Source organism: Sphaeramia orbicularis, chromosome 1, assembly GCF_902148855.1.
Source record: "Sphaeramia orbicularis chromosome 1, fSphaOr1.1, whole genome shotgun sequence".
Lineage (NCBI taxonomy): Eukaryota > Metazoa > Chordata > Actinopteri > Kurtiformes > Apogonidae > Sphaeramia > Sphaeramia orbicularis.
In genome coordinates this window covers 24908136-24930643 of record NC_043957.1, presented here as the reverse complement: position 1 = coordinate 24930643, position 22508 = coordinate 24908136, and the positions used below count along the sequence as shown (strand labels likewise).

The 22508-nt window shown below is 38.1% G+C and overlaps 2 protein-coding genes across 2 annotated transcripts in view; one reads left to right on the top strand and one right to left on the bottom strand.

Annotated features, from left to right (window-relative positions):
- Positions 1 to 119: 119 nt before the first annotated feature.
- mrpl45 (mitochondrial ribosomal protein L45) lies at positions 120 to 6386 on the bottom strand. The gene is made up of 8 exons (XM_030132884.1): positions 6320 to 6386; positions 5220 to 5415; positions 4434 to 4551; positions 4241 to 4339; positions 3618 to 3666; positions 3367 to 3516; positions 1681 to 1854; positions 120 to 700 (listed from the first exon to the last, which is right to left on the bottom strand). Exons 1-8 carry the CDS (start codon positions 6380 to 6382, stop codon positions 602 to 604), a joined length of 948 nt encoding a protein of 315 aa, XP_029988744.1. The 5' UTR covers positions 6383 to 6386; the 3' UTR covers positions 120 to 601.
- A 901-nt stretch (positions 6387 to 7287) lies between these two features.
- npepps (aminopeptidase puromycin sensitive) overlaps positions 7288 to 22508 on the top strand; it is a 29031-nt gene continuing 13810 nt past the window's right edge. Inside the window, exons 1-15 of the mRNA XM_030132564.1 lie at positions 7288 to 7640; positions 10373 to 10457; positions 10660 to 10737; positions 10825 to 10946; positions 12686 to 12793; positions 17797 to 17997; positions 18120 to 18216; positions 18306 to 18339; positions 19162 to 19276; positions 19967 to 20131; positions 20902 to 21006; positions 21093 to 21153; positions 21235 to 21344; positions 21551 to 21614; positions 22039 to 22178. Of these exons, the coding sequence (XP_029988424.1) occupies positions 7350 to 7640; positions 10373 to 10457; positions 10660 to 10737; positions 10825 to 10946; positions 12686 to 12793; positions 17797 to 17997; positions 18120 to 18216; positions 18306 to 18339; positions 19162 to 19276; positions 19967 to 20131; positions 20902 to 21006; positions 21093 to 21153; positions 21235 to 21344; positions 21551 to 21614; positions 22039 to 22178 (1776 nt within the window). The 5' untranslated portion in view covers positions 7288 to 7349. The remainder of the gene's footprint in view (positions 7641 to 10372; positions 10458 to 10659; positions 10738 to 10824; positions 10947 to 12685; positions 12794 to 17796; positions 17998 to 18119; positions 18217 to 18305; positions 18340 to 19161; positions 19277 to 19966; positions 20132 to 20901; positions 21007 to 21092; positions 21154 to 21234; positions 21345 to 21550; positions 21615 to 22038; positions 22179 to 22508) is intronic.

Sequence of the window (22508 nt, the reverse complement as noted above, 5' to 3'; positions counted from 1 at the left end):
AAACATTGTGGTAAGACATTCCCTGATTTGCAGAAAAAACAGGCTGTGTTCTATTTTTAGTTTTATTTGGTATCTTCTATAAAAAATTATTCTGGTGACAAAATGCACTGATATTTACGTGTGTGAAAAGAGACTGATGGGACACTATTTTTGTATTTTATGAGGTTAACATTCAGTGTATTCAGAGAAATAAACCTTACATTTTGTGGACATCTGTACACTTACACAATTATACTTGTATGATTATTTCCATTTTTCCATTATTTTTACAATCACATTAAGAAAATAATTCATCCAGTGATATGAGGTAATGAACAGAACTTTATTTCACATTGTGTGATCATTTGTTCAGTCTGTATACAAAGATTATTATTATAGTACTACTTCATATACAGTGTAGAGACTCCAGCAGGTTTTCCCGCCTCAGGACAGTCATTCATTAAGTCTCACCTGTCACGTCCACTGCTTTTCCATCCAATAGGAGACAGACTCATTTTCTGCGGAAGTGAACTACTTAGCCACATTTTACACAGTATGTCAACTATGAATGCAGGAAATGTCCAGCTGTGGTCTGCTGAAGAGAATGGCACCTCCTGCTGGCTTATTTATGCCACTGTACAGCTTTAGGTTTGGGAACTTCATAGTTAAGAGCATCAAATTCTTCTCCTGGTTTCAGGTCCGGACCGGGAATCCTAACAGTCTGAAGAATAAAAAAAGAAAATATTTGTAAGTCAACTAATAATAGATATAGACAGAGAAAGAGATGAATAAAACTAGGACAAAGATGTGCAACTACACTGGTAATCTAGACATTATTTCAGTGGCTCTTCAAGCAACAAATACTTATACTGTATGTGCTTCTGAAATGTTCTTATTTGCCCGATGTTCTGCTCTTTTTGACTTTCAGAACAAAAGGTAGAACAGGCAGATGGTTACTGAATAATGCTCTCTGGAGATGTCATTTAAGGCTGTAGGAAATTATCTTTTTTCAAGCAACCCATTAACCTACAAATTATAATCACAATCAGTAAAATAATTTTAAACAAGTTTCATCAGATATGTTGAATAGTCTCAGCTAAGGAGAATTAATTTTCACTGTAAACAAAAAAAAAGACATTAGGAAAGTTGCTAATGTATTTTTGAGGCAACAGTGAGATCTATAGCACAGACGAATAAGATGATAAGATTACAGAATACAGATGTTTGTATGAGTTAATATAAAAAGGGGGATTGTGGAGAAGAGAGAGTAAAGAGGGCTTTTTTCAGTCATGGTCTTATACATCTGTTTCTGTTTTTACTTTGTTTCCAATTTAAGTCTGTTTTTATAATAGGGAGAAAAGGAATTAGAGAAGAGATATACACTCGATGTGTGGTGGTCTTTTCAGTTGTGGTTCAGGACCTTTTCCTGTCTACTCTGACCAGGAATGGGAAGGAGCTTCTTTTCGAAACACAAGGAAATTTGTGACAGTGTCAGTGCCAGAATAGTATTTGGGCTGTAACCAAACCTTTTGCTTTATGTTAGAATATACAAATAATTTACCCAGATCCACTGGTCTTTTTCATTTGGTAATGAAAGTTAAGTAAGAAGTGGCCATTTAATGAAGGCTGCTTCTATTTCATTCTAACAAAGCCTTTGCCTTTTCCTGCTAAAAGATAGATGTAGACAAAACAGGACGTCACCTTAATAATTGGATCTTTGGCAGGAGCCCAGGATGGCACTATTTTTCCGTGCAACCTCCATCGGCCATAGGGGTTGACGAGGTGTCGTTCTATGACAATGTATTCCAACACATCCTTCGGCTGGTCCTCGCTGCCCAGCATCAGCCTGCCGAAGCGGTCATAGATGGCCAGAGTCTGCAGAACAACCCCACGTAGGGAGACATTCATTGATTTTTCAAACCTGACATTATGCTTTGAATTTCAGCTCCGGCTCTTAATTTCCTGAGAATGGAAAATTAGGCCAATATATAACAGAATAAAAGCTATTTCTTACTTATTCTTATTTTTAATCCAATGGTACATAAAGGAACATATTTCACATTAATGTTCCAGTTTGTTGGCATTCATGCAATGTCAATGGCACTCAAAATTCTGATGCAAGAAAAGCAGACTGAAGATGAAGGAACGATTGTACTGTGGTAGTTTAGACAATACTACCTGAAAGTTACAAAGTCAGAGCGTATTTTTAGTGTGACCTAGATGTTATGAGGAAGATCCATTTTTCAATTCAACTTATCTTGCCTGCTCTCATGCTGCTCATAACTATAATGTATTTCCTCCAATAAATACTGAGAGTTGGTTACAATCCTGGTCCTCTATTAAAGGCTGGGAGTTGACAGAAACACATAAAGGCCAGTCCCCAAATATAAGCCAGGTTAAAAACTAGACTAGATAAACTTTTAGTGCCTGTCACGCAACGTTTTTTCCATTTTAATACAATGCACATACAAAGTAAGTTTCAGCAACGTGGCTTGAATACCTAAGGAGATATAGCCCCTCAAATTTGGCCGAAAAGCAAATTTGCAAAATTAAAAAAAACAAAACAAAACATTAATTTTCAAAGGGCTGTATCTCCTAAACTATTACAGATATGACATTAAAATTTTGGATATGTTCGTTTATCTGGTAGGTGAACAAGTGTGATTTTTTTCAGAATTTTCTGAGGGGGTCATGTGGGGACCATTGGTTGAATTGCCATGGAATGACCCCATTGTAAAAGTGCCAAAAGGACTGGATATAAATAAGGTTTTTATTAAATTTGCTCATTTCTACTTGTTACCTATGGGAAAAAATACAAAAAATACAGTAGTCAACTAAATCCAGATATAATAATTAAGAAAAGAAATCAGAGACAAACTTTTTTTGAGCATGTGGGCACTGAATCTTGGTACCAAGGTGCTCCAGAGTGAAAATTTAGTTTTCAGCAGGGTGAATGGGTTTTATGGTTCTGTGATTTAACTAAGGAACAAAGATTATGTCTTTTATCTAACTGATAAGGCTATTGTTGCTATCAATTAAATCTATAATAACTGTACACAAGTTTTTGAGTCAAATACTTCCATTTTCTCCCCTACGAACACAAACTTTTGGTACCTGATATAAGCCTCTCCTTGTTTCTTGGTTTGATCAACTTGGGCAACCACAAACCACACAAACCAGTAGGATTTAAACAGAATTAAGTATTGTAAACAGAAAGTCACATTCTACTATCAATCTGCAGATATGCTGTAACATGACATCATATGCAAGCAATTACTTCCAATTTTTTCTGCTAAATTGTTCAAAGTGGAGGAAACAGTAGCTGTATTAATTCTATTTGGGAAGGGCAAGGCACACATATTGTCTTTTTCTGAGGTGTGTATTTACCTGTCTGGAGTGCATGCGGATTGTCACCTGACCGTACAGGTTGCCTTTGGTCACCATATCGGGGCAGCGTGCATGGACAACCCTGGGAGGCTCCAGGGACTCGACAAACCTCCATCGGATGGTCTTGTAGCGGTTCCCCCTCGTCATTTCCTGAGGACAAGACAAAGAAAAGATGTCAGGAACACGTGAAATAAAGAAACAGAACTCTTGACTTGGTTCTCAAGAAACATTTAAGAGAATAAATAACTTACAGGGTAACACCTTTCTGTCACCAAAGAATGAAGCTTCTCTCTGTTAAACCTGCAAAACAAACATTCAAAGCCAAATGCCTTTTAATGGAGCATTAGCATGAGTTTGGTGAATTTTGTATCTTTTAATCATTTGTCAAATCGAAACATGAAAATGTCCAGAATAATTTTTGTTTAGACAGAGACAGCAAATCTCAGGCACAGATCAATTATAATGTTTTGTTTTACAATAAAGGAGACTGAGGCCTATTAAAATGTTATACAGGACATGCAGCATGTTACAAAACTAAAGAATATTAGCTCTACATGAAATGTACAGATTTTTTTTTCTTTGAAAAATGGTTTTACTAATAAAAATATGCAAAATAGAAACTGCACAATGCTGTTTTATTTCCAATTCTTCTTTAATTGTAAACAAATAGTCTTCACCAGGTAAAAGTGAAGAACACATTTATAATCTAAATGTCTAAGTATTTTATCTAGAATGTGCAAAAAAAGTTGCTAGTGTCACACTAAAAAACAGTTAAAGTTTTAGATATTCTGAGGAATGAGCATTGTTTCTGTTCTAAATATTAAACACAGTGGATCCTGGTTAATATGAGTAAAATAAAAGTGTGTTTTCTTACTGTGTCAAGGCGTTGTGAGCCTCAATAAAGAGTTCTTGAGCTCGATCTGCAAACTCCTTCGTTGTGAACTCTGAGTCATGCTCTTTAATCTTACGAATTCTGTGAAGGCAATGTGAAAAAATATTTTGTGCCTCTCTTCCTCCATGAAGACAATCTTCTTACATAAACACTATGTGGAAAATAACAGCCTTACGCTAGCTGTGAGGAAGCGCTCTGTCGTATCTGCTCTGTTCGTTGTTTCAGTCCTTCTTTGGAAAGAGAGGAAAGACGGGCATCTCCTTCCGGAGGGATGTAGGCATCAAAGATTCCCGCTGAAAAAAAAGCAGACTGGATCGGTGTTTGGTCAGCAAATAGAACAAAAGATCAACAGATGCACATGCACAACTTCTGCCTGAGCGATGAAGATCAAGTCCATATGAAGCCTCATCTTTGAGTTGTAAGCTGTCACTAATTTAAGGTCCTATTCAGCCATATTTTACGACATGAAAAAAATCCTCTGTATTGACACATAATTTGTGTTTCTTACATTAATCAGATCTATAACCTCATGGCAAATGCATTGTCCACCCACCTCATGGATGCATTTATAAGAACTTCATTTGAGCCATAACATGTTACATTGTTCTCTGCAATTCAGCTGCATTTTAATATGATTAAATTGATAAATATAATATAGTGAATAAAGTATTTAATATTTAGAAATTTAATTATAGTGTCCTTAAAATCTTTCTTCTAAAATAAGTAAAAGTCCAAAAACTAAAAAAAATTTCAAGCACAAAAAAAGAAAATAAAAAGCAGGGATCTTTATATTTGGACAACCAAATAAAAAAGTTCAGAAACATTTGTTTGAAAAAGAAAATCTAATAAATGATTCATCAGTTGTCAAAGTTTACCTGAATACTCACTGTTATAATGGTTACAGTCAGTCAAACAAAATTTGTTTCCCTCTCTATGCTTGAAACTAAATAAAGACCAATACCAGTGCAGGAGATGTTGATGGGCCTCTCTAAGTACTGCTGTCTGAAAACGATGCCTGCTGCTCGGTTATGGCCTTCAATGTTCTCCGCCTTCTTCCCCTTCATCCCCACCGCCGGAGGGATGAAATACCGCTTCTTGGTCCGGAAGGGCAGGTACAAAGGGATGGGTTGTCGAATGTCCAGACATGTCTCAGTGCTCTAAGAAAAAAATAAATGTATTTTACACTCAAATGGTAGATTTAAAAAGAACTCTCCACAACATTTTTATAAAAAGAGGACACAAAACAAGTAGTCAGCTGAAATACTGTCACCTAAACTACATCCTTTACTTTCAAATTCAGTCATATACTTAGTTCCTGTACGTGTTGTTTGTTTTCATTGTTTACCTTTCTGTTTATCTGCATCTCTATGTACATGTAACACATGTAATTTGAATAAACACTTTTTTATTCAAATTTATATGACTGTTTGTTTTACGTGTATGTGTATGTTTATGTGTATGTTTTATGCTGCTGATAACACTGTGAATTTCCCCATTGTGGGATCAATAAAGGAATATCTTATCTTATCTTATGTACACCTGTACATATATTGGTTTGTATAGTTTTAATAGACAACAGCATGTTTTGTGACTAGTGATTACCATTATATTAACTGTAAACAACCTTTATTGATTGAACTTTCAGCATTTCAGATGATATTGGTATTTCTTCACTTAATTCTTGAGTTTGAACAACCGCTGAATTTCTTAATGAAATGTTTGAAAAAAGTTGAGAGGCAGCAAACGTCTACAAGTAAAAACCTGATACTAGCTTGTTATGAAAATGCATATTATGCTAATTTATAAATTATTCGCTACAGCTCTATTTTATATAGTGTAACATAAATGAGTGTATATCTCCACTTTATTTTTTTTTTAATTATTTAGTATTTAGTCTTATCTGTCTGTGCTGATGCTAAAGTCGTTAGCTCTGCTAGCCCCTGCTCAGACAAAATGAAGAGAAACACGGCAATAACAAGCAAAGTAAAATTCGCGGTGCTTTCTCCATATCATATAGATGTGTGCTTTGATGCTGTAGGACATTATTAAATGTCTTAATACCTTCAAAGTGCTGCATGCTGTCCGCTGAACGGCCACCAACGTCCTCCTCATGTGCATCGCCATCTTGCTTCAATAAATCGGAAACACTTCCGGTTATCATGCGCTTTCAAAATAAAATCTTAAAGCGATCCATTTATCGTTTTTTCTGTTACTTTAGACACTCTACTACGCATTTGAATGAGAATATTTACTCTGTAATTAATTATTAGATATCATTTACAACTATAGTAATAGTAGACTTACAACACAAAGTAATTCCGTACCTCAATAACAAATTTTGTTGACATAAAGATTTAATGACACATAATTCGTGACTGCCACGTTCTATTCAAAGAACCAAGTTATTAACAATAACAAAAACCAGTGGGACGACTTTCAAATAAATAGTCAACACCTATGCATTGATCATTTTAAGATGGGATTGTTTTATAGCACGGTTTGCTTTCCCTGCACAACAAACATAAGGACTGAAGGATAGCCGATTTAGTTAATTATGTACTTTCATTGTTTTAATAATATACATTCGTATATAGAATGTAGGCATTCTAAATGCTTTACCAAAAGTATAGTTAAAAGAAAATGTCCCAGTATGTTTTGTAATAAATTTTGTGAGCCTGTGTGGACTTTTGTGTGATACTAAATGGTTCAAACTATACATCACAATACAAGAGGTATAATAAAATAATTTGTGTATTTGACCTATTTAGATAGTTATGTACATTTCTTCTTTCCTAAAAATTTTCTTTAAAAAAAGAGGGGGGTATGTGGGTAAAATGAATGTTGTAAATAGTTCAAAAACATATAAATAACCTCTTACTGTAATTAAATAGACAAATAAAATAGTAATACATTTTAAAAGCTCATATTTAAAAAGTTAAAATACATGTTTTGAATTGTACGCGCACGTTTAGTGCGTAGTGGTAAAACGTAATTACGTCGAGTGTCTGTACGCGTACGCTCGTTAAGTTCAGTTGTTTGGCAGTGAACGACCAGAGAGGTGTTGCTGGCAGTGCAGGGAGGGTTTCAGTCGATGTTGCTGTTCCTGGGCCGCAGGGTTCCGCTGTCATTCGTACACAGAGTCACTACCTGCTGTCCATCCTCACTATCGAAGCCCATTTGGCTCATAAAACTTAGATCTCTAACTAGCACCACACACCGCACCGTCTTCGTTAGCGCAGCCAGCCAAAACACAAGAATCATGCCCGAAAGGAGGCCCTTCGTACGGTTACCAACTGACGTTTACCCCGTCAACTACGGCTTGAGTCTGAAGCCTGACCTAATCGACTTCACTTTCGAAGGGAAGCTGGAGGCTGTGGTGGAGGTATGTTGTACCAGAGCTGAAGCTGGGTTTACGGATGGATTTGTACGAGCATGGTGGAGATCTTGTTATGTAATCCGACCAGCTAACATTTACCAGCGGCTAGCCAGTCCGCTTGCCTAGTACGACCGATAACTGTTAATTGTTAGCCGCTAGCTCAGCGGCTAACTGACAGACTGTGTTAATGGAAGCACTAGCTGATAGTTACCCGTTTCTGACAGCAGTGTTTACGCACTCGCAGCAGACTGTGAAGCGAATTAATTCATGAATGAAAAATTAATTGTTGTTTATTTCCGTTTCTAGCCTTGTGCTAATTCAAGCTAGCTAGCAAAACAGTGCCTTACACACTTGCCCTCTCACGTTAGCTTAGCCGACTGAATCACACCGTGGACGTTAGCCTGCTAGTAGAGCACGCTAATGTTATTATTGTATTTCAGTCAGCTGTGTACTAAAAACGCGAGCTCCTTAGAAGAGTAATGCACTTTGTCATCAATCAATGTGGTTATTGTAAACTGAAGTTTCATAAAACTACATAGTATCTAGCCAGCATTTACTAATGTTTGCTAAATCATGGCAACATCGTGTCGCCCCCTCCCACCTCATGTTTCACTCCCCACTTTGCGTAAGTTACAGGTTTTGTACGAGGGCTGAGCATGTTGTCGAAATGTTATCGAAAGCACAGTGTGGCCAGTATCTAAATCACAAAGCTGCACTTGTTGATAAAAATCATTCTGCCTACCGTGGAAGATGTCCATTGTTTTCAATGACAAGATTAAACTTATCTGAAATTGTGCCCTGTAACAATCACAATATCTGTCAAAATTGATAAGATGTAATGTTTTCACTTTGTTCTTCAGCTCAGGTTTGCACTAGCTAAATGCTAGTACCCCTCAAATGTCAAATAACTAGTGGGTGAGTTTGCTCTATTACTTTTTTGTACTATTTAAGCTGTTTTTGATGAGTTTGATGGAAGGCCGTAGCTTTAGTTTTGACTTGGTGGACCCACAACTCCAAATTGGATTTATGTAAACATGGTCAACATGATATTGTGTTTTTGGAGAATAATTTTAAAAATACAGTTTACAGGACGTTAAGAAATCAATGTCCCATAACACATTATTTTTTCAAAATGAACTTAAGGCCGAATGTTTTAATTTTCAATACAGTGCTGCTATGTAAATCACAAACTAGGCTGTATTTCATATTTTCAGTTTTCCTAAACCCCTGGATATGCACCTGTTTACTCAGTAGTCTGCTATACTTATCTGATGTGGTGGTGTGTTCATACAAAATGTCATTAATGGTGACATTTTCATGTGATTTATTGACTGTAATCCATCTTAAAAACTGATGCATCCACCCATAAATTGTTAATTTGTGTTGCTAAATTGTTAGCATACAGATGACAGAGGCCAGGTGTACTTTGTGGTCATGGACAGAATAATGGCTCCTAATATGTTTGCATATCCATGGAAATCAATGTGCAACACCTAGTTGTTAGCTAAAACTGAGCTGTTGTAACTTTGGATTACTTTTCTCAGCCTGTCAGAAATGAAGTGTCGTCATCAATGCTTCAATTTATATCAGTGGAGTTGCTTTTTAATACCACAGCTCTGGTGTTCTTTTTGCACCTGCTCTGACATACAAAACAACAGCTACAGATCCCAGAGTGTAACAAAATCACTACATAACAATAGGAAGAAAAGAAAAACCACCCACATTAATTAATGAAAACATTACCATCATTAGTTGGCCACAGTGACTGTACTAGATAAACTGTGTAAATGGTAGATATAAACAGTGACAACTTCATTGATAACAAGAGCCAAGAGTCATTCTCTAAATAAGCATACTGGACATACCTAAAGCTTATCAAGTGATAACATGAATCTGATATCAACAGGTAACTTATTCTAGCCTGCTGTGGCTTTGAATATAAAAAATTTTTCAGCAGTTGTTTTCTTTACGCAACTGACAGAGGAATAGAGCAGGGTGGAGTTTCTAACTAGTATAAGTTGAAGCTGCAAGATACTGTTCTAAATGAGGAGGTGCACATGGTTTGAATATATTCAAACATCCTGCCTTCATTCGAGTGTTTGAGGTTGTTAATTTACCCAGAGGCGAAGATTCTTTATTAAAGAGAGACATTGGTTTAGAGAAACCTGTGAACCTGAGGTTTGTACAAAGTCTGTGTAAATTACAGTAGACTGTAAGAAATTCAGGCAAAGTGGCAGCGTGCCATTAGCTTGGCATGTTTGATAATTACTGCTTCTGAGTCATTGTGTTAGCCTTCAAGGATCTCAAACAGCATCAGCCTCCAACCAGCAATGCCACAAACTGTGAATGTCACTATTGCTGCCCTTGCAAAAAACAACCTCCATGCCATCCAAGTACCACTGTGCTGGGCAGTAAGATGCCGTCCGCTTACATCACAGCACAGTTCAGAAGCCACACAGTTAGTTTGTCCTCTTTTCTTTGCTTTCATGACTTTCTTTCTTACTCTTTATGTACAGTTGTTTTTTCCCTGTTTTACCCTTCAGCCTCTGATGATTTCTTCACAGCTATTTCAGTCACTACACCAGTGCATTTAAATCAAACAAAACTTTGACTTGTTTACCATGTGAGATGTGCAGTCATTGTAACTTAATCTTTCCCAGAATGATTGGTTTTAGAAATCATGGTACAGAGAAGATTATCAACAGGTACTTTTTGCTGTTTTATGTCAATGTTTACAGGTGACACAAGCCACAAATCAGATTGTGATGAACTGCGCTGACATCGACATCATCACAGCTTCTTTTGCGCCACAAGGAGGAGAAGGTGAGTACCAAGCTCTTATAATTTGTTTTTTTTTTGTTACATCAACAGTGAAAGCAAAATGTAAAATGTGTAGCTGTATAAACTGGAATTTCTTATTGTGGTTTTTGACAAATGGTGTTTAAGAAAATACATATGCTAGGGCATCAGGTTGTATATAATTTTGCTTTGATTTTCCTTATTTTATTTCTTTTTGTCTTTTTAGAAATTAATGCCACAGGATTCAACTATCAAAATGAAGATGAGAAAGTCACTCTGTCATTTCCTAGTGCTCTACAGAAAGGTAAGGTGCAGTTTCATTATTGTTGCTGTTGTGAAGTAATAGATGGCTGATTCAATAATGCAATTCTCTATGTGCACACTTCCTCAGGCTCCGGCTCACTGAAGATAGACTTTGTTGGGGAACTGAATGACAAAATGAAAGGATTCTACAGAAGTAAATATACAGCTCCTTCTGGAGAGATCCGCTACGCGGCTGTCACACAGTTTGAGGTAAGGTCAAGACTGAGTGGAAATCTTCTGTTTTCTTTTGTGAAAGTTGTGGGTATTGCTTAATTCAGTCATTGCTGGTGTTGCAACATTTGCTTTCGGAGGTTGCAATGGTCTTGTGACTCCTGTTTTTTTCCCATAATTAGCCCAAAGATGATGCAACATTTCATATTTCACTGTGTGTTTATGTTTATTTGTAGGAAAACAAGTTCAACTAGGTCAGTGTTGTCTGAACAGCTCACTTTAATCCAAATTGAAGCTGTGTCATTGACAGGAAATAAACATGCATAGTATTAGTTTTGTCTACAACACTGAATGCATAGTGCAGCCAAAACTCATGAGTTTTAAATGCATGTTCATGAACATTTCTTTGACTATAATAGCAGTCGTGTAAACTGTGAATATATAGATAATGATGGTCCAAAATATAATTAACACACATCATGAATACATCAGAGGAGTTGCTGTTGCTCAGATTGGCTGCTTGACTCTCCTCCTACACATCTCTGATGTCAGTGGAGATTGTGAATGAAGAAAATATTGAGGAAGTTTTTGAAAAATACTTCTTCTTTTTGGCAACAAACAATCCCTCTGTAGACGTAATGTTCCCTCTTTCTCTTTGTAGGAATGAATAAACAGTGACTGTACAGGCATGCTCTAAAGAGATGCAAAGAAAAATATTTATTATGCAAATGTAGATTACCTTGTTTGATATTTTTGTGTAGCCTTTTATTGCCCTGAATCACAGACTAAATGAAAGAAAAATCAATAATTTGTTTGGAGAGTGACAAAGATTCCTGCACCAAGTTAAGTGAAGTTATCTCACACAGAGACTGTTAAGTTAAATCGTTTTTATTTACACAGCTTTGCACCTGATACCAGTAGTTAGTGGTGTGGTTCTGGACCATTTATCTACAGAATGTGTTGTAATGAGTGGTCTGTGCCAGCTAGTCAATAACTGTGGAGAATGAGCCTTTAATCGTAGAGGTTTTGGATAATCAGGAAAGAAATCACATGTAGAGCCAAGACTTCATACCAAAGCTGTGTAGAAGATAGGCGATTCTCAGTTGTTATCTCAGCACTGTTTAGTCAATAGGGAAAACTGCAGCTAAATTGGAAGCTTTCAATGTTTCAGCTTAGAAACCACTTGTTAGCTTTACCCAGCAAAGATGAATTTGCTCAACTCTAGCACAACCTGCTCTTACAGCAAAGTTACCCTTTGTATCAATTTGACTGAGGAGAGGAGATTTCTTTCCTCGATCAGGCCTTAGAAGGCCTTAAAAAGCCTTTTAGGTTTGCCCAAATCCGCTACACAGTGGTGTAAACAGTTATGAAAAAGAGACTGAATCTGCAGCACAAGTTTTGACAGTCTTGAATTGCATTTCTTTGACTGTTTGACTGATCTTAGGACTGTTTTTATTATTTATCAGTTTTCTCAGAATTATATCATGTTATTTTTGCTTTAGCCTTTATGACTGAGAGATAAAAACTCAGTAGGTCTCTGTCCATGTGTGGTTCAGTGCAAGTATGTGTTTATGTTTACAGAATTCTACTCCTCACAGATCAAATCATGCACGCAGCGAAATCTGTTCACAACTGGTCAAGGCACATAACAGATACATTTTAATGATTGTATGTGAACTGTAGGCAACCACAGCAGGTTCTGAACACAGTCTGGACACATGTGGATGTAACACACAGGGCCTCATTTTGTGTCCTTTTGTCTTTCTGTCCCTCTCTAGGCCACGGACGCTCGCAGAGCTTTCCCCTGTTGGGATGAGCCAGCTATCAAAGCCACCTTTGACATCACTCTGATAGTTCCCAAGGATCGAGTAGCCTTGTCAAATATGGTACGTGTCATATGTTCACTCCTCCCTCTGAGAAACAGCAGACCCAGACAGCCTGAGTCACACTCTGCTGCCAACTTTCTTCTGTGTGTGTGTGTGTGTGTTTCCTCTTCTTTCTAGTGCAGCTTACATAACAGAGGGCAGACAGTCACAACACTACCCCTAGCAAATGTTATCCTTAACTACATGTGAAATATAACTACTGTACATGTACTGTGGCCTTGATCATTGTAGGAAGAGGCAACATTGATGGTTGGTCAAATGTCTCCATCTTCAAGGTGCTTGCAGCAAATTGCATCAGAAAACATCACTGGCTTAATAACACCCCCTGGCTGAATATGGTTCATATGTGCGGTGATGAGGCTAAATTTGGTCCCATCTTGTTGTTCTGTAACATTCTGTGTTTTCATATTTTTTGATGTGCTATTGAGTCATTCATGGATCATTCTCAGGACACCAAGACTAGGTCTTTTATGAGTGCACATTATTATGGACACAATTTGGACAATTTAGCTTAAAAGTAGAGTTGATAAATTCTCTGTTTTGTTGGCCCACATCAGACAGCTGTGACAGTGGTGTTATGTCTGTAATAATTTTTTTTTTTTTCCCATTAGTAGTAAGTAGTATTTGATGTGATTTACCAGCCATCCACAATTAAAATGTCAATAGAGATAGGTAGATAGATGGAGGGGTGCATGTCTGTTTCCTGCAAAGTTCATGTACACCAAGAGGTCAATTCCACAGGAAACACTGCTGTTTATATCAATATAGTTTGGTTTTGCTCTATTTATATTGTTTTGTTTTCTTGGATAGCTGTGTATTTTAGTATGTCTTCTCTTTGTTGACAACAATAGATGTCTCTCTAAGAGATAGGTATGTTTTTATTTAATGTAGGCATAGTTTGAATATGATCTTTCCTGATTTAGTAAAAGTGTTTTTAAAGTGTTTGTTAACTAAGCGTTTAGCCCACACAAGAGAAAACAAAGATATCAATATCATGTATTGTCAATTATCATAAATGAACAGGTCTATATTTGTTTCATATTATGTTTATGTTTATGTTTACGCATTTGGCAGACGCTTTTTTCCAAAGCGACTTACAGGGGAAAACCAATTAAATCACTCAATAAAATTTTATTTATATAGCGCCAGATCACAAAAAAAGTTATCTCTTGACATTTTATATATAAAGTTGGTCAAAACCAGACTCTAAGCCAATTTACAGAAACCCAACAGAATCCTCCAGGAGCAAACACTTGTGGCTGGTGACAGTGGCGAGGAAAAACTTCCCTTTAACAGCAGAAACCTCGAGCAGACCCAGACTCCTGGAGGATGGCCGTCTGCCTTGACCAGTTGGGGTTAAAGAGAGAGGGTAGAGAGGGAGAAAAAGAGAGAGCGATAGAGATAGAGACTGGGGGAGAGGGGGAGTAGGGGGAGACACATGGAGGCGGTTGAGGATAAGTGAGTGGTGATGATGAGGGCAGGGAAGAGGCTGGGTTAGGGTTAGGGATTACCCATATGGTATCCTAATATGCTATCATAGTTCAAAAAGCAGCTCATTTTACTCTTTGGACATTTTTCTCAGGACTTGCCTAGGCATAGCAGAACATGTTTTGATCACATTTTTGTCTGACATTTCCCTCAACGTAGTATAGTGTAATTCTAACATTAGCTGGTACAAATCACTGGAACTAAATGTTGTGAACATCTTATTATACACTAATACACACAAATAAATACATGAAGTTGTATGTTATCTGTAACTGACATACACTGAACGAAAATATAAATGCAACCCTTTTGTTTTTGCTCCCATTTCTCTGTGCTCTAAAATGTGCAGTTTTACTGTATTGGGGGGGCGGGGGGGTGAGAAACCAGTCAGTATCTGGTGTGACCACCATTTGCTTCACACAGTGCAACACATCTCCTTCGCACAAAGTTGATCAGGTTGTTGATTGTGGCCTGTGGAATGTTGGTCCACTCCTCTTCAATGGCTGTGTGAAGTTGCTGGATATTGGCAAGATCTGGAACACGCTGTTGTATACGCCGATCCAGAGCATCCCAAATATGCTCAGTGGGTTACATGTCCAGTGAGTATGCTGGCCATGCAAGAATTGGGATATTTTCAGCTTTCAGGAATTTTGTTCAGATCCTTCAACACGTGCATTATCATGCTGCAACATGAGGTGATGGTCTTGGATGAATGACACAACAATGGGCCTCAGGATCTCATCCTGGTATCTCTGTGCATTCAAAATGCCATCAATAAAAAATGCACCTGTTTTGGTTGTCCATAACATATGCCTGCCCATACCATAACCCTACCACCACCATAGGCCACTCCATTCACAATGTTGACATCACCAAACCGCTCACCCACACCACGCCATACACTCTGTCTGCCATCTGCCTTGTACAGTGAAAACCGGGATTCATCCATGAAGGGAACACCTCTCCAAAGTGCCAGACAACATCGAATGTGTGCATTTGTCCACTCAAGTCAGTTACGGCGACGAGCTGCAGTCAGGTTGAGACCCCGATGAGGACGACAAGCATCCAGATGAGCTCCCCTGAGATGGTTTCTGACAGTTTGTGCAGAAATTCTTTGGTTATGCAAACCGATAATTGCAGCAGCTGTCTGGGAGGCTGTTCTCAGACAATCTTGGAGGTGAAGATGCTGGATGTGGAGGTCCTGGGCTGGTGTGGTTACACATGGTCTGCAGTTGTGAGGCCGGTTGGATGTACTGCCAAATTCTCTGAAATGCCTTTGGAGACAGTTTATGGTATAGAAATTAACATTCAATTCATGGGCAACAGCTCTGGTGCACATTCCTGCAGTCAACATGCCAATTGCATCCTCTCTCAAAAGTTGCGACATCCGTGGCATTGTGCTATGTGATAAAACTCCACATTTTAGAGTGGCCTTTTATTGTGGCCAGCCTAACACACACCTGTGCAATAATCATGCTGTCTAATCAGCACCTTGATATTCCACACCTGTGAGGCGGATGGATTATCTCGGCAAAGTAGAAGTGCTCACTAACACAGATTTAGACAGATTTGTGAGCAATATTTGAGAGCAGTAGGCCTTTTGTGTACATAGAAAAAGTCTTACATCTTTGAGTTCAGCTCATAAAAAATGGGAGCAAAAACAAAAGTGTTGCATTTATATTTTTGTACAGTGTATGCCAGTTCTAGGTAACATACAGCTTCATGTATTTATGCTTAGCACCTGTGTTTGGGATGTCAGAGATGTGATGTCTGGAGAGGAAGCTTTGAAATAGATGCATAAGACCCTCATTTACATTGTGAAAAGCTTTGTGGATTTGGGTTTCCAGTGGCTTCAAAAGAGACAATTTCTTTTTCTTAACCAAATTTCATTCTTTCATGCCTCAGGATGTAAATCTAGAGACTGTGCATAATGGGTTCTGGTTGTGTTCCTGACCTTTTTTGTGAACATATCTGCTGAAATTTATTTTTAAAGTCAGTATACTGTGACCTTTAAAGTCCTGTACAGGATAATACAATGTGTAGGTTTACTGTGTCTGTGCACTGATGCCATTCAGTGAATATTTTGCAGTAACATGAGTGTTTACAATTTGGTACAGATGGTGAAAGATGCTTTAACGTTTACTGGCCAGATCTTGATAGATGTCAGCATTGATATTAAAGGATACAGCTGGAGATGTATTATCTTTTTGTTATTGTCGACAAAACCCAAGCCAGCGCTCAATGGATCCTCTTATGAGCACTACCTGTATATGTATCTGTCTGACAGAGCTCTACTGTGTCCAGAAACAATTAAAATCATATCACTGGCCACACCGGTGCACTGGGTCACATGAGCCTTCATTACCAACAACACACGCTGTAGTTTATTTTAGCACAGTGCCATATACTGCTCTGCTACCTCAAACATTGATTAATCTGTCTTTGAAAATAGTGCCCAACAAATGCATTCGTTATTGCTGTGTTTGAAGAAAACTTTATTGTAATAGGTTTTAAAAGATAATTGCCTTTTTTTATGAAGTGTAGCGAATGCCCAAAGTATGATGATTGTGTAAACTTTTCCCTTTTCACAATGACAAAAATGCTCCCTTAAACAAACATCCTGCCCCCTCAAATTCAAGTTTCTGAAGGTAGGGAAAAAGAAAATGAGCAGCACAACAGTGGGAGACAGAGGAATTAGTAAAGCGTCTTAAGTTTCACTTTTACTTTGTACGGTTGTATGGTCTGTGTGTACTTGTGAGGTTCAGCATGGATTTTTTCTGATCACATTTCTTCCTCAAAGATGTTGGTTCTCTATGATCCTTCCAGTTTTTAATAACAGTTCTTGGCCCAATTTTAGTAGTTTCGTCAATCTCATTAGATATTTTCTTTGATGCATGCCAATAATTTCACCCTTGTGACATAGATTAACATCTTTTCTAGAACTACAGAATGTGTTTTCAGATATGGTTGTTTAAGAAATGAGAAGCTACTCGCTGCATTAGTTAGGGTTAAATAACTTGTTACTAGCTAAAACATAATCACGCATGCTGTAATTATCTAATGGGAGGTATTTACCTAATTCTTTAGTTAAAGCCAGGTGGTGACTTTATTTTTTCTTTTTTTAGCTGGGCAGTGTATGAAGGCTTCCATCTTCACACGAGAGTTCATTCATAGATATTTCTCATTTATGAGTATCATCTGAAGTCAGTAGAAAGAATGCTCATCAGTGTTTTTCTTGGGCAGTACTTGATCCTGAAAGGATGAACCGGTTTAACATTCCAGCACATTTCAGCCCTATATTCAGTTGGCTTTTATAAAAGCAAATTCACCCATGCTCTGTTCTTGTATCAGACACCACATTTGGTATGTATTAAATATTTTATCCTCCGGCAGCTGTCAACTGAGTTTTAGACTTTATTTTACTTCAGGTCATGGACGTTCACTTTTTAATTTGTAATCTGTTTCATTCTGATTTCTGCATATTAGCCCCTTTCACTGAATCTCCTCTTTCCCAGAATGTCATCGATCGAAAGCCATATCCAGAGGATGAAAACCTTGTGGAAATAAAGTTTGCCACCACACCCATCATGTCCACTTACCTTGTAGCTTTTGTCATTGGTGAATATGACTTTGTGGAGGGCCAGTCATCAGATGGTGTAACCGTACGTGTCTACACACCTGTTGGGAAAGCAGAACAAGGGAAATTTGCACTGGAGGTGAGTAAACATCTGCAGCACATTAACTAAATATTTTCATGTAGTTAAGAAGAGAACAATGCACAATGCAGTGAACAGCCCCATTTATTTACAGGTCACATATTGACATCCTTTTTTTGCAGGTTGCAACCAAGACCTTACCTTTCTACAAAGACTACTTCAGTGTTCCTTATCCATTGCCTAAAATTGATCTCATAGCTATTGCTGATTTTGCTGCTGGTTAGTAATTTTCCACACTCTTCAAATACTTGAAAGACTTTCCCATGAAATTCACTCGACAAAAGTGAAACTCTTGCTTTCTTGTTTAGGTGCCATGGAAAACTGGGGCCTTGTTACCTACAGGTGAGTTTTGGTCCCTTATCTTCAAAACATCAGATCTGGTTTTGGAAAATTTCAGCTGAATTGAAAAATTTAAATGAACATTCATGTCACTCTGCTTAGACTCAAATACAGTCTTTCACAATCGGCTGAATCTAACTGCACACTGGGCCTGATGTTGTAATACTGACATATTAGTTATTAGGTAAAATGTGTGTTCTTTCTCAAGGTAGTATTTGAAGTATTGTAGCTTTTCTTTACCAAAGAAATCCTTTCAGAGTGGAAACATAAAATACAGATTGAAACAGAGACTTACACTGTAAAATATGAAAAATAACCCAATTAGGCACTGCAGTTATTCCAATGGGATATTGTTTGCCTTTTGTAGAATTATAATGTAGGGATTGTGTTTGGACTGTTGTTATTGTTGAAAATGTTCCCTTGTTGGCAGTTTTTGCTTCTTTTTCTAAATGATTTAGTTGTAGATATTCTAGATTAAATGATGAATGATGAGGAATATTGCTTGTCACAGGACCTGGCTGTAGATCTGGAGCTCAGGTCGTGTTGAGAAAGTGAGAATTTTCCATTCATTTTCGGAAAATGCACCCTGCAGATGTTCCCTTTGGTTAGCAGCGCTGATGACTTTTTAATTGATCTGTGGTTCGTTGATGCACTGCCACCTGTTAGGTTTTCACTTGGCATGTGATTAGCATACAGCAGCAGGTTCTACACTTCTGCCATCTGCACGCAGGTTTTCTTAATAAACATCACAGCAGCTCATGTGTTTTCTGAAGTGTCTGTCTTCAACTGTCTTTGTGTTGACCTCGACCTTCTGCTACTTTTCAGGGAGACGGCGCTGCTAATTGACCCGAAGAACTCTTGCGCATCGTCCAGGCAGTGGGTGGCACTGGTGGTGGGACACGAACTCGCCCACCAGTGGTTTGGAAATCTGGTCACCATGGTAACCACTCATAACCCTCCCTCTAATAGAGAATACATGCAGACAGCCTGATACACAGAAACAAAATAAAACTTGATCATATTCAAATATGTCAGTTGAAAGGAATCAGTCGTAGTGATGAATCTTCACAGAATGATCATCAAATCTGATGCTCTTCTCAAATATATGGAGCTTGAGAACAGCTTGTTTTTCCAGCCAGTTAGAATTAATTAATTTGTGCATTTACGTTGAACATTTTTATGCCTGGCTAGGTGGGGATATTTTTATTTTAAAAAATTATCATGAAAATGAATATTGTAAATAAATCACAAACATAGGGCATGAATAAGAATGGGAGCAGATGAAAACATTTCATAAAGCAAAAAACAAGAATCTCCAATGTTGGCTGCTCCAAATATTTACTCCGTTATGCTCCGTGTCACCAAGTGGCTGGGAGAATAGGAGCTCCACGTTTGGAAATAAAAGAACAAAAATCCTGAAAACACTGTTATTAACGTGATCTCATTGCCCTTTAATATTTTTCTGCATTCGATTATTGCACCATTCTTATATAAAGGATCTGCTTGTTTTCTAACTGTTCACAATTCAAGGAGTGCTGTAGTTTCTTCCAACAATCAGTCAATAGCACATCCTTGATGCTGCTGTGTGTGTGTGTGTGTGTGTGTGTGTGTGTGTGTGTGTGTTTTACAGGAATGGTGGACCCATCTGTGGCTTAATGAGGGCTTTGCATCCTGGATTGAGTATCTGTGTGTGGACCACTGCTTTCCAGAATATGACATCTGGACCCAGTTTGTCTCAGCCGACTACACCCGTGCTCTGGACCTTGATGCACTGGACAGCAGCCATCCCATAGAGGTGAGCGTAGATTCACTTTATCAAACTTACAGGTTTATTTAGAGCCAGACTCTGTATCCAGAAGTATGTGGACCCCATTGTTGATTCACTGTTTGTACATTGTGTGAAGCTGTACTCTCTGGTTTAGCTCGTAAGTATAATTCAAGGGAAATATGAATGAATGAATGTCTTCATTTTAATTCCAACAGTTGATAAAAAATATTGTCCTGCTTCAACATAGTGTGTTCATACACTAAGCTATATCCATAAAGGAATTATTTTCCCAGTTGGTGAGGAAATACTGAACTTTTTTCCATTTTCCAAAACCAAGCCATGCCAAAGTCAAACCCTTTTCAATCACAGGTTTTTCTCCCTCATCTCAGGATGGTCGCATTGTCTCCTGCTCTTTATTCAAAAATGTTTTCTTCGGGTTAGAACGTACAGTGCCACCACCAACTGTCACTGTCACATCATGTGAGAATGTGTAAAAACAGTCCTACTGCCTGCAGCTGGGTTCACATGATCACAATGAGAATTCAGCCCTGATTATTTTGTTTACCTATGATGTAAAGGCATAGACTAAAGGATAGCTCTCAAAGTAGAAATACTATTGACAAATGTGCTTGTGGACTTATTTTGTTAGATTTGAAGATCACATTTAGTGTCACATATCATTGTTTTTCAGCTGTCCTCATACTTCTGGTCATGTATTGTATTTGTAATGCATGCCGTGTTGTTTATTACACATGGGTTTGCTGTGACGCTGCTCTGGTGCATGTTGTGTCGTCCAGGTGAATGTGGGCCATCCATCAGAGGTGGATGAAATCTTTGACGCTATCTCCTACAGCAAAGGAGCATCTGTGATCCGCATGTTGCACAACTACATAGGAGACGAGGTAGGAAACTGTCCAAATATCAGTGATGCTATTTTGATTTTGTAATTTAATTTTTATCAAGATGAAACATCACCTTTTCTTTGTAGGACTTTAGGAAAGGAATGAACGCCTATCTTTTGAAGTTCCAGCATAAAAACGCATCGACAGGTAGAGTGATATTTTTTTTAAATGCAGCTGTGTATTCATTTTCTTGGATTGTTGCTCATGTTCCACTGCTGTCTCTCACAGAGGACCTGTGGGACTGTCTGGAACAGGCCAGTGGGAAACCCATTGCTGCAGTGATGGGATCATGGACCAAGCAGATGGGCTTCCCCATTATCGTAGTGGACCAGGAACAGGTAAGCTTCCCTGGATGTAAGCGCTCAAATAAGCCACCAGACTGAGGCATTTATTCACTGTCAGACATTTTGTTTATGCCTGTGTTCAAGAGCCAGAGAACTACTATTAATCATCAGCAAAGTAAATTATCAACAGACTGTGTGTGATTCTAATCTACAGTGTAGAATATGGAGAATCTACATTTTACTTTCTGATGTGTTTACAGCAAGGCGATGACCGTATCCTCAAGATATCTCAGAAGAAGTTTTGTGCCAGTGGTCCACATAATGGTGAGTGACAGATGATAATGGGAAACTGCTTTATTTGGACAGCAACTTTCGTATAATAAATAAGTACAGCTCAGTACTTTACCCAAAAAAGTTTTGCATCAATTGGTTTACATGATGTGGACATAGAATGAAAATGAAAACAGGGATAAAGTGCTATGATAAGTGTAATTTACAACTGAAAGAATGATACATTTTCCAAGAGTCTGAAAATAGTTTAAAGATGTATTGGTCAAAACAAAGTGTGTTTTGCTTTGTATGTGGACTATAATTGATACCTTAATTTTATGCAGCCTGCTATTGATTTCTAATTTTTTTTTTTTTTTCCGAGACCACCAGACATATGGATAATACTGTTGTTTAGGTTGCTGTCCAGCAGTCAGAGGTTGATTTCTTCTCACTGGCTCTCCTGCTTTGTCTGTTGCAGGTGAGGAGTGTCCCAACTGGATGGTTCCCATTAGTATTTGTACCAGTGAGGACCCCAAATGCACCAAGCTCAAGGTTCTGCTGGACAGACCCGAGACCACCATCACCCTGAGCGGCATCAACACAGATCAGTGGATCAAGGTAAAACCATGATACTATAACATACTGTAACTCCGAACACCAGAAACTCCAGCAGCAACTGTTGAATTAAATTGGATACATATTTCAAGGCAGGGAAGCACATTGAGTGTCAGTTTTTACTTCCTCATCACCTTGAACTGAGCACATTTGTACAAGCACAGCGCTGAAGACGCGCGTGCATCATCCCTTCACATGTTTTCTCGTCATCCTCTGTTGTCTGACCCAGCTCAGTGCTCCAGCTCTCACCTACAAAACCTGATAATGATGACAGATGGTTATTATTTTAGAATCCTTGTAGGAGCTCCTCTTCTTCTAAGTGTTTCCTCACAG